The sequence below is a fragment of the Meles meles genome, chromosome 8, assembly GCF_922984935.1.
Source record: "Meles meles chromosome 8, mMelMel3.1 paternal haplotype, whole genome shotgun sequence".
Classification (NCBI taxonomy): Eukaryota; Metazoa; Chordata; class Mammalia; order Carnivora; family Mustelidae; genus Meles; species Meles meles.
Window position 1 is genome coordinate 37,001,685 of NC_060073.1, and position 15,063 is coordinate 37,016,747.

At 36.8% G+C, this 15,063-nt stretch overlaps 1 protein-coding gene across 6 annotated transcripts in view; it reads right to left on the minus strand.

Moving 5' to 3' along the window:
• ANO3 (anoctamin 3) overlaps positions 1-15,063 on the minus strand; it is a 456,805-nt gene that overhangs the window by 11,575 nt on the left and 430,167 nt on the right. For all 6 annotated transcript variants that reach the window (XM_046014190.1, XM_046014191.1, XM_046014192.1 and 3 more), the window contains 5 exons: positions 12,487-12,598; positions 11,672-11,729; positions 5,461-5,558; positions 2,763-2,896; positions 1,744-1,896 (listed from right to left, as the gene is read on the minus strand). In XM_046014190.1, coding sequence (XP_045870146.1) covers positions 1,744-1,896; positions 2,763-2,896; positions 5,461-5,558; positions 11,672-11,729; positions 12,487-12,598 — 555 coding nt within the window. The remainder of the gene's footprint in view (positions 1-1,743; positions 1,897-2,762; positions 2,897-5,460; positions 5,559-11,671; positions 11,730-12,486; positions 12,599-15,063) is intronic.

The following is a 15,063-nucleotide window of genomic DNA, read 5'->3' on the forward strand; positions in this document are numbered from 1 at the left end:
TTAATAATGAAATAACAAATATATCTAAATTAAATAACAGCAATAATTTTAGTTGTTTTAAAAATGGGAATTAAATTGAATAGCATTAAATCTCGACAGATTAGTGTATTTTAATGAACTTTGTTAGCTACAGAACATATATATGAGTAAAATTAACTAAAAAGGTAACTTTGTAATATTCGCCAGAAAATTTCCAAAATGGGAAAGGAAAAATATGAATTTGCTTTTTCCTCACACTTAGAATTTCTGTTACAGAGCTAGTTTATTAAAACAGTATGCCAAAAATAACTAGTGAGGTGAATGGAGATTCTGGAAATATACCAAAGTTTATATAGAATTTCATATAATAGAGATAAGTAAAATAAGTTAAGAAAGATTGAATATTTAATAAATTGTTTTGGGGAAATTCTCTACCTTTTAGAGAAAAAAAGAACAAGCTGGATTTCACTTTCAACCCCTTCGTTAACAATAAATTCCAGTTAGATCAACATTTTAAATAAAATCATAAAATGCCAACAGATAACCAAATAACACCCATATATCTAAAATATAAAACAACAGGTGCAACTGGGTGGCTCAGTGGGTTAAAGCCTCTGCCTTCAGCTCTGGTCATGATCTCTGCGTCCTGGGATGGAGCCCCACATCGGGCTCTCTGCTCAGTAGGGAGCCTGCTTCACCCTTTCTCTCTGCCTGCTTCTCTGCCTACTTGTGTTCTCTATCTTTCTCTGTCAAATAAATAAATAAGATCTTAAAAAAAATAAACAAACAAATAAAATATAAAACAAGTAAAACACGGTGAAAACTCAGTTCTAAAGGTCCTTTCTAAGAATGCCATAAATAATAACAACCATAAGAGAGATATATCAATGTTATTATATACACATTTTAAAAGATTTTTCATGATGGAGTAAAAGATTAAAAACCAGTCTTTAAAATGTTTGCGACATATAAATCAAAGGTGAATATTCTGTACATAAAGATAAAGATGACCAAATCAGATATAATAGCCTAAGGTTATAAACAGTAAAGAAGAAATATAAATATATTTAATCTCATAATTATAAAAATGTAAGGAAACATTTTTATAATTATATAATTTATTATTTTTATAATTATATTTTATATTTTTATAATTATATAATTTATAATTTTCCTTCCTTAGATTATTGAGGACAGAACAACAATTAAAAACACTTTATTACACCTGTTAGGAGTATAAATTTGCATGATATTTCTGGAGAACACAATGAGAAATTTTAAACGTAAAAATATAAAAAAAATTAAATGTACATGCTCTTTGACAAAGGAGTTCCACTCGAGGATATTATCTTGAGGAAATAATCTAAGTATGTAAGAAGATGTATGTTCACCTTGGTGTTGCTTATAATAGAAAAAACTGGAGCAATGTAAGCATCTCTAGTTAGGGAATGATTTTTTAGAAATGTCATAAAACGTGCCATAGAAATTTGTGGAGTAACTATAAAGAGGAGCCAGAGCTATGTTTATTAACATGAAAAAACATATATGAGATCATTTTTAGTGATAAACAAGTTCATGAAATAGCATGTTTAGTGTAAAATACTCTCAAGTAAGTTAGTGTTCATTTCATGATTTTGTTAATCAAAGCTGCTCAGTTTTGTTACAGTTGGAAGGGAGCCCCGAGAATGGAAACCCACACAGTGCTGAGATCAAGGCTCTTCTTGGCCTCAGCAATGCAAAAGCCATTTGATTTCTCCATCTTACCTATGTCAGTTGCTCGAGCCGGCAGAGGCCTCCGCCACTGGGTGACAAATTTGTATGCGTCCAGCCTTATCTCAATGATATTGTTCAACAACGCCAAAAGAGGGGCCAGGGGAAATGCCGCAACAAAGATGGTGGTAAAACCAAACTGCAAAACTGTGAAGGGAGAGTGTTGCAAAATTAGTCACATAAACCATATCATTTCTTGAATGCTTTCTTTGTGCCCGCTGAGGGGCTTCCCATAAATCATCTTTAGTCCTTTCAATATCCCTACAAGGTAGATACGCTCATCATATTTTGCTGTTGAGATAACTATAGCTCATAAGTGTTACATAAGCTTGCCAAAGGCTGGATAGCAAAAAGTGTTAAAACCTGCATTTTAAACTTTGATCTCAATGGATTGAAAGTCTCTGTGCTTTCCATCACTCTACCAGGCGGTGCGAAGGAAGAGCGAATAAAAAAGTCAAAGAGGAGGCCTTGAAGAAAACCTCTATGGGACCCAAGACACCTAACCTTGTCCTTTCTTTTTCTAGAGGAAAAGACTTTAAAGGCCAGAGAAAGAGCAAATGTGTAGACAACACTCAAAGATTTTAGCAGTTGGAGTGAGAATCGGGCTTCTCAAAGAAGCTAAACTCACACCATGTCTGTGCAAAGGTTTATTGCAAGAAATAATCATCACTTTATTTGAGCAGGGTGGTGTATTTTTGATACAGGAATGGGTTCTGATCTATTTTGTTCCTTTAAAAATATCTGCACTAAAGGTAGATGTTCTACTATGAGAAAACCCTCCATTCTGGTCAAATGTGATAGCTGACAAAGGACAGAATTTGTGAGCCTTTCAAGGACATTGTTTTAATATCTTCTCTAGTTATGTTGAGATAAAGGTTACAGAGGTATTTTAGAACGCTTGGGGTTGGAAAGGAGAGAGATGGTTTTCTCTCTTGAACCAAAGCCTGTGTGAAGGAAAAAAACAAAACCGTACCAAAAAGGCCAAATAGCTGCGTAGAAGTTTCTCTCCTTACCCATTTCTAGATACTCATCCATCAGTCCATGAATATTCATGGGCTGCAGGTTCCAATCATTTTCCCACTGAGGAATCGACGCATCTTGTATTCCCCGCTTGATTTTATGTCGTGACCACCAGTTTTGTATCAACCTACATCGCAGAGCAGACAAGGGCCTTTTGAGCTCTTAAAAGCATATGGTGAGCAATTTATAGTGTAATAAGAAAAGAGAGATAACCACTACCCTGGGAGTACACTAAGCATTTCTGGGAACTGGGGGTATTTTACAGTCTCAACTTTCAAGTTTAGGAGGCAGGAATAGGCTTCAGCCTTCTTCGATCTTGCACACATCTACCTTTGTATCTGGGAATTAATTCCCCCACACACTTACGTGCTTCCTAAGACTTAATAGACAAACACCCATTTGTAGGATTCCTTCCCTCTATCCCCTCAACCTCTATATGCACTTAAACTTCTATGTTGTCTGTTATGATTACATCCGAGCCCTTCATTACTCATAACCCAAAATCTTCTGGACTGTGCTCTCTGAACATGAGTAAAATAATGTTCCATACCAAATAACTGAGCCCTAGATAAGGTTTCAAGAGATATATGTTCTAGTCCCCACCCTACAATGCACTAGCTGTGTGACTTTTAGTAAGTCTATTCACCTCTGTGGTTTATGAAGAATGAAGGCTTTGAGTTTTAACAATTACATTCTGCTACTATAGTGAACAATAATTTATGGCAATGGATCTGTGCCTGTGTCCATTTAAAAGTCTCGGAACGGAATTAACAACACTATTTCTCTAGCTTAGGGGCAGTCTTGAAATTATGTGACTCTGAAATATCCCATCGTGGGGACTTCTGGGCAATTACTTATTTTAAGAGTTAGATGAACATTACCTCCAGAATGAAGTGAATCCCAAAATGAATCCCAAGTCTCAATATTAATTAATCATGGACCTAGAACTCAGTGGGTGTTGGAAGACCAACCACAGACTGAAACGTCAGGTAGTCAGTTCCTCACGTATGTCCCATGGAGGTTGCCTCTGGGGCCTCATGAAGATGCAAAAGGGGCTGGGTGCTGAGACTGAGGCAGGCCTGCTTGGCTTAATTTTATTTACTTCAGCCTGCTTAAGATTTTACTTTAAAAAAGAGAACTGAGTTATAAATGTTTCAAAATTATTGCTTTATTGACTGGTCCACTCCTGTTGGATTCAGGAAAACACCAACAGGATGTCCCTTACCATGGTACATTAGGGATCTGATATACACAATCCAGGCTGACCACGTGGGCAAGGTCATGCTGAAAAGGTCCTATGCAAGGTGCATGCTATGTACAGAGGCACACAGACAATGGCAACAACAAGAATCATTCTCAATACTATAATGCTTGATGGTGCTTATGAAGCTTATTTCATTCACAGCACGTCAGATCCTATGGTGGGCACTTGCCACCTAATCTCCTCAGCTATTTTCAAGTGATGTTCCCAAATCCTGTGTCTCAAACAGATGAGCCAGGGATACAAACAATGGACTGGGCTCCCCAATCTCTATGCTATCTTCATTTACAAGAGATTTATTTTTTCTCTTTTGAATATTGAGGATCTGTATAAAAGTCTCTTCAAAAAAGTGATCTGTCATTTATTGATGAGGTTTAAAGATCACTAATTTCTTGTAATCTCCTCCTTTATTTTATAAATAAGAAAAATAATCTCACAGATAGGTCAAGGAAATTATAAGCATCTTCATTTGGCAAGGGGCAGAGAAGGAATGTGAACCAGGTCTCTCTGATTTCATAGTCCAAGCTCTAGGAGTGCCTGTAACTTACCACAATAGTTTATGGCAGATTTCAGGGTAAATATCGCTTTTCCAGCCCTAAGGTCTCTGCTCTGGAATGTCCTGACACCATTTGTCCGCCAACAAGGAGAAAGAATCACGGCATAATGAGATGACTAAGCCTAAGCTATTTATGTCATCAATTAGAAATTCCTCAAAATAGTCTTGCTTTTAACCTTGGTTAGGCCTCAAAGCTTCCATCAGACACTGTTTTACACAAACTGTATTTCAGTGTATTTGGAAGAGTAATCTATGTTATTAGATGTTAGAAGTAGGCATTTAACACTCTTCATGTCAGCATTCTACAGACTGTTAAATCCCATTGAAAGGGACAAAACAGAATGCTATTGTTTTGTGAAATAAATCCTGTTCTAATGACTTTTTTTTATGTTATAAAGAGTACAAGACCTCCTTATCCAGAAATTTATCTTTGTTTTATTCTTTTTTAAGAGGGGGAGCATAAATAGAGGTTGTCTTTGTTAAACAATGACAACCTTGGTCTTTTGATGGCCGGAAGAACCCAGAAAGTTATTCTTTTCCTCAAGAATCTATACTGTCAATAGTGATTTAAGAATAGCAACAAACATCTTAATGTGTTGAACAGCGTACCAGGTGCTCAACACCCACTATTTCCTTTAATCCTCGTAAGTGTCTTCTCAAGGCACAAATAGCCATTAATCCTCTTAGAGATGTGAAGACTGGGGCTCAGAAAGGTCAACTAACTCACACATGGTCACTCATTTAGTGAGCAGAAGAGCAGGAACTGAATCCACTCCTGTCTGTCTAATAGGCCCCCATTCTTAAAAACTATTCCCACTACTTCTGTCTTTTTTTGGAATTATGTATAAGGCAAGTTTAAAAATCAAGTGCTCACGGGTATCCCAGTTCCATGAAGTTGTTCCATATTTGCTTCAAAAACATGATAACACCCATCTGGAGGCAGAGGTCTATCAAACAGCCACTGGGATGACACTGAAACACAGCGACAAAAATGGTCTTGCTTTCGGTTGGTTACACGTCCGCACCTTCACACTGTACAGCCAATTCTAAAGCTAGCTACACGATCTCAGTGCATCAAGAAAATAAAAACAAGGAAGAAATAACACCTGAAGGACACCTGATAGGGCAGTTTCCAGTAATTAGAGTGGAATATTGATTGGAATTATAACAGCAATAAAAACAAATCTTTTTATTATTTAAATTCAATTAGCCAACATATAATAATATATCCTCAGTTTCAGGTGCAGTGTTCAATAATTCATCAGTTGCCTATAACACCCAGTGCTCATCATATCACATGCCCTCCTTAATGCCCATCACGCAGTTACCCCATCACCCCCCCATCTCCCCTCTAGCAACCCTCAGTTGTATCCTAGAGTGAAGAGTCATGGTTTGTCTTGCTCTTTATTACTTCCCATTCAGTTTTCCCTCCCTTCACCTATGACCCTCTGTGCTGCTTCTCATATTCCACATATAACAAATCTATCTTTTAATGAGCACTTACTATCTGCCAAGTTGTGTGTTAAGCATAGTCCCATTTAATGAGTGCTCTGGAATACTGTGTATCTATCAACAACCAGGAGACAGAAAAATGTTTGTTTATTACATGTTCTTCTAAATAACCTTTTTGACACAGAATAATTTTAAATGTGTAGAAAATTTGCAAGGAAAGTACAGAGAATGCCCATACATACTTCAGCGAATTCCCTCCACTGCCCCTACTATCAAGGTGTATTTGTCAAAGCTGAGAAACCAACATTATCTGATGTTTTCGTGTGTTTAGACTTTGTTTATGTGTTTTGAGAATGGTCACAGACGTAAATTTCACCACATCCCTTCAGAAGTTATATGATAGCCACAGATATTACTAGTGACATAATCTTCATCAGTTCTTGGTACACTGTTTGCCAGGTATTTCTACTGTAAAGTTACTCGTTTTTCCCTTTCCCTATTATTTTCTGAAGTGAATTAAATCTAGCCTATTCTAAAGATAGGAGGCACATGTTAAGGTCTATATCCTGGAGAGGGAATATCTACCTATACTAGAATGTATTTTTAAGTGATAAAAACTTGCCATAGAATGCCTTATCAATATGATCTCAATTTTGCCTTCCTTGTGCTCCTCTGTTTTTTCAGATGTCCAAAAACTGTTAGAATTAGAAACCCCCCCAAAACAAAAATGTGATTACAATGAAAATTGCAAGTGACATGTTTTGCTTGAAAACTTTGTACTGTAGAAGATAAAGCGTGGGTCTGTTTCTTTACAAATGGGTTCATGTCCTCCTCATAAGAACAATAGTCACTAGAGCTTTGATCCACAGTTTCTATTTCTATCATATTGGTACCAGTGGGACTTCAAAGGGAACAGATAATTAGGACATGAAGAGCCTGGTTTTCCGGTTCCAGCCCAGTAATTTAAAACTCCCTAAACTGAGTCAGAGAGAGAGAAGCTTGCCAGTGGTAATTTTTATTGTGTAGAGAAGTCTCAGTTCTTCCATTTAAGCATGCCTCTTCCTTCTAGGATGAATTTGGGACTCCCTGAGTTCTGCCACATATATGATAAATGGGTTCCCTAGAATGTCTGAGACAGAATAATTACTAAGCTACAGAGGCATATATCACAGCTACAAGATGAAACTCTTCATTTTTATAGAGAGACTGAAAGATGTAAATTAACATGTATAAGGTCATACAATGTTGACTCCTGACATGGAATTGAAAGCCTTGGTCTCCTGCACCCCAACCCTCTGCTCTTGTACATAATGCTAAAGATGAATTCTATTTACCCAATGTTTATTGCCTTGAAAGGCTGGTTTACCAAAGCATATTATTATGTAGAAAGAGAAAAAAAAAAGACCATTATTGAACCATGTGATTGGCTCATTCTCCATAATCGTAGGCCAAAGTGGGGAGGCTGACGACAGGCAATTTATAATTTTGTTGAAATTGAGACTTCATGGCTTGGTGATTTATAGGGCAGAGAAAGGGATCCAGTAGTTTTTGTGGATCTGCCCTCCTCAAATAATGGTTCTCTTGAGCAAAATCCAGTCCTTCAATACTCTAAAATTTCATTTGGTAAGAGAGCCTCTACTTAGAATAAGTAAAAGGGCATGGATGGGTGTGTGGGACACCCAGGCTTCCATTCCCATTGCACCCCAAAATCATATAACTGTGGACAACCCACAGCTGAGTGCCTTCACATATTTCTCTCATTGGCTCTTCCTGAGAACCTCCTAAGATGGGTGTTGGTATCTCCATTTTGGAGATGATGAAGCCAAGTGGCAGATAGGACTATCAGATTCTGATACTGATGTTCCTTTCACAAGAACTATGTTTACTCTAAATTCGATTTACATGTGCAGGTCAGCAACTATTCAGCAATCTCTTATCAAAATCAATCCTTTATGTTCTCAGTTTTGCCTCTCTGCTATCCCAATGGTGACTGGAAAGCATGATGTTCGAAGTGCAGCCTCTGATGCTGGGTTGGCTGAATCTAACTGATGACGTCATCAATTTATAAGCATGTTTCTATAATTGTAGCAAATTATTTGTCTAAATTTCTGTTTCCACATCTGCAAGATGAGTATAATAGTAGAATTTTTGCATTAACATATGTAGAGCAGTTAGGAAAAATAGCTGGAAGGTGCTGGCATATAGTAAGCACTCATTAAATATTAATCATTATTAACATGTTTATATAGATTTACATAAAATATTTATGTGAGATATTACATACAGTATAGTATGAGGAAAACTCAGTATAGCTAGTTCATAAATGTTTTAAATACAATTGAGGTTCATTTTGCTTTCTTTATAATGGCTATCATTATTTGTGCCAGGGATTTTATTTTATTTTATTTTTTTAAAGACTTTATTTATTTGACAAAGATAGAGAGAGCTAGAGAGCATGGCACCAGGGGGGTGGGTGGTAGGGGCTGGGGGATGGCAGAGGAAGAAAGAGCCTGATGCAGGGCTCAATCCCAGGACCCTGAGATCATAACCTGAGCTGAAGGAAGATGCTTAACTGACTGACCCACCCAGGTGCCCCTGTGCCAGGGATTTTACATGCATGATCCCAATTCTATCCACCGCTCACCAATCCTACTGAGATAGTTACTCCTATCAGTTTACAAAAGACCTAGAGATACAAAGATTTGGGTGGGGCAGAATTAGAATGCCGACTGTCAGACTCCAAGACACAATACTTATTACATAACATGGTTATGTTCTTCTCTTTGGGACTATCAACATCATCAAGAAAGGAAAGGGACTTTTTCATTTGTATACCCCGTATTACCCAGCAGAGGCCTAGAATGGAGTATGTGTCAAAAATGCTTGTTGCATGATTGAATTCTGAGGATCAATTCTTATCTTCCATTATGCATATTTATGTCTATAATTCTAGAATTTCTAAAAATTCTAGAATTTCTAGAACATCTACTAATGCATGGGTAGGTAGACATAGGGTCTATCAAAAACCCACATGTTTTTTTTTCCATCGTTTGTTTTTTTAAATCTTTTGGGAAAATACGGCCATTGTATATACCATATAAAATGTCTAGGATGGTTATAAAACATTTTTCCTGACACCAGTATTGGAACTATTTCCCTGGGACTTCCAAAGAAGAAACATGACTTCCAATAATCTTACCCTTAAGAGTAAAAATATCCAATTAAACAAAAGTATTGGTGATAGCAGTTTCTAAAATGGCATCAGTATGCATATGCACCTGCCTGTTCGCCACACTACCCTTGCTAATTCCAGTCGAACATTCCTGATAAAAGGTAAGTTCTGGGTCCCAAACCAAGTCCATGAAAGCCTTTTAGCAGATATAGTCATACTTGTGGGCTAGGAGTGAAAACTGCAAGTTTGACTGGGGACTTTCTGAAGGCCTAAAATTATTGAGGCCCTCATCTGTTCTTGTCTAAGAGGATGATACTTAGGTGGTTGTGGAGACAGAGCATTGATAACTATCAGTTACAATCTATACAGTGCCTTCCAAAGTCCAGGGGTTGTGCTAATTGTGTTATGCAAATTATTTCCTATCTATAAACAACTTGCAATCTAAGTATTACTACTGCTAGTTTACAGATGAGGAAACAGATATTCAGAGGGATTAACTTAAGGGCAAAGAATTAATAAGCAGCAAGGTTAGCAGGTCAGCTCAGGTTTCTATGATGTAAAGCATGTTATTAGGAAGTTTTAGGCTTTCTCCGTGTATTTCAATCAACTAGAAGGCTCTAAGGAGACAATATCAATGAGGATTCTCCTGGGTTTGGGGGAAATTTTTAGATAGAGACTGGAAATACCTCTTTTCTCAGGGAAACTACTCTTAGCTTCTTTCTAAATTATGACCTCTTACTAATATTACCACATATTAAATTGGATTTTACGTTAAAATAATCAAAAAGATTTTGAACTATAGGAGCAATAAACAATCTGACCAATGAGATTGAACAGAGTCCAGAAGTAGACATGATTTCAAGATGTAGAATGATAAATCAATGATAAATAATCAATCAATAATAAATCAATCAATGATAAATCTTGAAATCTTATTTTGCCAAATGATAAAAAAATGTATTATTAGTTAAATATGCGACTGCCAGCTGAGGTGGGGGGAGAATCTTGATTACTCTTTACACAAAAATGAACTTCCAATGCACCAAAGATGTCAGTATTTTTTTTTAATTGGTGAAAAGTACAAGCGTGAGGGTTTTTTTAAAATTTCTGGGAGAGGGGGAGGGGGTTATGGACATTGGGGAGGGTATGTGCTATCGTGAGTGCTGTGAAGTGTGTAAACCTGTCGATTCACAGACCTGTACCCCTGGGGATAAAAATACATTATATGTTTATAAAAAAAAAAAATTGGAAGGGGAGGCGAACCATAAGAGACTATGGACTCTGAAAAACAACCTGAGGGTTTTGAAGGGTCAGGGGTGGGAGGTTGGGGGAACAGGTGGTGGGTAATAGGGAGGGCACGTTTTGCATGGAGCACTGGGTGTTGTGCAAAAACAATGAATACTGTTATGCTGAAAAAAAAAAATCTCAAACATTAAAAAAAAAATTTCTGGAATGAAAAATACATTTTTGGCATGATATAAATGCCTGAAGTCATTAACAGCAGTGATATTTTAAATGAAAAATGCCATTTTTTTAAATTATTAAAACAAAATTAAGACAAACAAGAAAATGAGAAATATTATCTGCAGCAAATTAGTAAGGTTAGAGCCTAATGTTACTAGTTTACAATTTTTAGGACAGAGAAATTTTTATAATTTTTATAATTTTTAGGACCAAGAAAAACAGTCTAATAGAAATGAGCAAGGATAGCACATACACACAGAAACAGAAAATACCCAACAAACATATGAAAGATACTCTTCATCTCACTCAAAATTAAAGGATCTGAAATCAAAAGGAGGTGTCTTTTAGATGTTATATTGGTGAAAATTAAAATGTTTCAGTTGGCAAAAGTCTGAGGAAATAGGCTCCTGGGCTACAGGTAGGGCTTGCATTTTGGAGTACTGTATGTCCGTCTCAGTGACAATATCTGTTTAACTCTGTGCTCTAGCAATACTAGACCTTTTGTTTCTATGCCATACATATTAAAAAATTAATAAAAACCCTATAGGACTTGGAAGATACAGATCTGTATATTTATAGATTGGTGTTTCAAATAAGATGTATTTTGATGAATTTTCCCAGCTTAAAATGAAACCTAACATATTTAAAAGTTTAAAAACCCATGGAATAAATTATAATAATTCCTCCAAAGTGAGAAGTCCTTGGATCTAAATTTCTGAGCTTTGTGAATGAAGGAAATGGGTTTGATAGAAAATTAAAGAGCTGAAGTCAGGATTTGGGGGTTTAACCTTTAAGATCACAACTTTTTTTTTTTTTTTGAAAGATGTAGTTCCTTCCTTTCTGAACCCATAAGAACTGTCTGCAAAAAATGTGTCTTCAGCATGCCTGAAATTCCATACACCCACTTTATCTCTCTCTCCTTCCCCCCACTTCCCTCCCATGGTCACTGGCCCATATCCAAGCCCAGGCCCACAACCACCCTTATAAGGTTACTTACTTCCTCCAGTCTCCACCGGTTAAAGAGTTTATTGTAATTTCCTGGGTGGCCTACAAATCTGTAAAAAGCCATTTTAATTCATTAGCACTTATGTGGGGTTGACTGAAGAACATCTACTAATGCATGGGTAGGTAGACATAAATGTTCACTGGTGCATCTTGTCCCCAGACTGCAGACTTTGGCCATGCTGAGACATCAAAGTACCTGACTTAAAAAGGAAAGAGTGGTGTATGAATTCAATTCTCACCCCCAATGGGGTGAGAAAGTCCAGACAAAACAACCCAAGGAAGTTTTCCACTTTCACCTGTAGATCTTTAATGTTTTGTTGACCTAGCTAATGAATATTAATGTAATGTGCTGAGTTGTTTAGTTTAAAATGGTTCTAGCTTTAGTATGTTTCCATGGCATTGGCTGGAGCGTTAAGCATAGTTTATTTAATATGCTTCCATTGTGCAGGAAACATAGGAAAAAATGTTGACGTGATAGGTAGGAGAAGTTTCCACACTAAGGAACTGTATCCTAGGGTTGTACAAAAATCATTTTCCTATTTAACAAAAACATTACTCATGATCAGATAATCATAATCCAACTGAAGTATGGTACACATGCTTTGTTTCTTTATGCCTACTTTAATTGGTGGTGGCACCTTGGAGCCCTGGACTTAGAAGTCTTTTGATGGAAAACACATGGGAAGGCTGAGTAGCAGTTTTCCAAGGCCGGGGACAAGGATTCACCACCTCTATTGACAAATTGGCAATGGAACTATTGGCAGTCTTTTTCACTCTGCGAAGATAATGTACATAAAGTTGACTTACCTCCCCAGAAAAAAAGCAATATAGAAGATAGAACTATTTAAATTAACAAACTGGAAGAGGAACATCTTCAAAGCAAAGCTGTTTTCCCACTCAGATTCTGTTCGAGGATATTCTAAAAGGAAAACAGGATGTGTTTACATAAAGGAGGTGAATAATAAGAAATATGAAGATAGAATCAGAAGCCCCACATTTCTATTCTGGTTCAGCCATTTACTAGTTCTATGAGGCACTCAGTGTCTCTGAAATCTAGGATCTGCATGTGCAAAACGTGAATGAGAGTGTATGCTGTGCCCACATAGTTGATAAAAGGATCCAATGATACAATCTTCAGACTTCCCCCACAACTACAAACATAGGATGCCTGTTATTAATAATATCTAAAGGTTTTCAGGATTCTGTCTGCTGTTGTCATTTGGAGGTAACCATGTACACTGGATCAGTCCTGCACTCAAACTGCCTATGCTTCAATAAGGACCTAAATTGTCCACAGAGTATTTTGAAGAATGGCAGACTTTTTTTTGTGCAGACTGAAGTAGAATGGTAAGGAGGAAAGAGGGCTAGCTCAGTCATAGAAGCTGGGCTCCTATCAACTTTATACCTAATTTTCTGGTAATCTTAAGTAGATCTCTCAACAATCTCTCTCTCTCTCTCTTTTTTTTTGCGAGCAGTTTTAACATTTATGAAACAAGGAGTTTAGACAAGGTGATTTCAAGAACTTGTCTACTCTCACATCTCATGTTTCTAAGACTCTTTTTTTTTTTTTAAGATTGTATTTATTTGACAGAGATCACAAGTAGGCAGAGAGGCAGGCAGGGAGATAGAGAGAAGGGGAAGCAGGCTCCCTGCCGAGCAGAGAGTCCAATGCAGGGCTCGATCCCAGGACCCTGGGATCATGATCTGAGCTGAAGGCAGAGGCTTTAACCCACTGAGCCACCCAGGCGTCCCTGTTTCTATGACTCTTAAAACAAAATGATTCAAGGGACTGAATTAAGATGGCAGTGTGGACTGCAGCCTCTGCTCCCACCCAGTATCCAAATAATGATAGAAGATCTCTATGCACAGCTAATATATATTTTCATATAATTAAAGAATTCAAGGAAGATAGAAAACAAATAGGATCTGATTTAAGGCAAAGGTTGCCCAAAATGGGTGCATGATCCAGTAACAGAATAGGAACAGGTCCTGGAGGATTCCAAGCCCAAATACAATATGTGACAGAAGTGACAGGGGTCTGTGGCACATCCCCAAGGCTGACTGGTGGGTGGGCACTCATGAGAGCAGCCAGGAGAGCCCACATACCCTCAGGGTTTTAGTGGGTTGTATTTTCACTATTGTTTTCATTCTAAACAGTTTGTGAATTTAGTACAAAACTTATCTGGAAATGAGAATATGGATTTTTAAAAAATCCCCGTAATTTGTTTTTGGATCTCCATTTCTGATTTTATTGCATCATGATCCACAAATGTTCCTGTGTGATTTCTGCTTCGGAGCAAAAAAGTTGTTTTCATTTGTGGTCAGATTACTTGGATATATTTTGTCTATGTATTAAGTGTTTGTAAAGAATATATATTATTTGGTAAGCATACAGTTAATATAAATTTAAGGAGAAAATTGTTAGTTATGACATCCAAATATTTTACATCCTGGCTTATATTTGAGTGTGGATTTGTCAATCCTTTCTTTTGGCATTTCTATTATGTTTTGCTTTCTATATTTTGAAGGTTTATAAAAAGATGTATAGAAATCATGTTACACTGACCTGGCAGACTGTTTATCAGTATGATGTACCTCTCTTTCCCACTCAAACAGATATAAAATTCTGGTTTGCCTAATATTAATATGGTGACATCTGACTTTATCGTTACTATTTTCTTGATATATGTGCTCTTGTTCCTGAATTGACCTCTGTTTGACAAAACTGAAACTTGATTGTTTGGCTTAATTTGCTTCTTGGAATCCGTGTTCATTTTTTATAGATAATTCATATTATAGATAGTTCTTTATTATAAATAATTTGCTATTTGAACCATAAAACCAAACTGAAAAGAACATCACTTTTGGTCAAATATTATATATTTTTTCTCACATAAAATGTGGTAGAAATAAAACTTTAATCTTTTTTTTTTTGTGACTTTCAAAAATAAAATATTTGGCTAAAAATAAGCCAAGAAACAAAGTTTAAAAGCTCCTTTAAATAAAAAAAAGTGTTACCTCTACCAGGAAGTAAAACCTAATTTCTAATTTTTTTTTCCATTTTATTTATTTTTTCAGCGTAACAGTATTCATTCTTTTTGCACAACACCCAGTGCTCCATGCAAAACGTGCCCTCCCCATTACCCACCACCTGTTCCCCCAACCTCCCACCCCTGACCCTTCAAAACCCTCAGGTTGTTTTTCAGAGTCCATAGTCTCTTATGGTTCGCCTCCCCTTCCAAATTTTTTTTTTTTTAATAAACATATAATGTATTTTTATCCCCAGGGGTACAGGTCTGTGAATCGCCAGGTTTACACACTTCACAGCACTCACGATAGCACTTACCCTCCCCAATGTCCATAGCCCTCTCCCCCTCTCCCAAT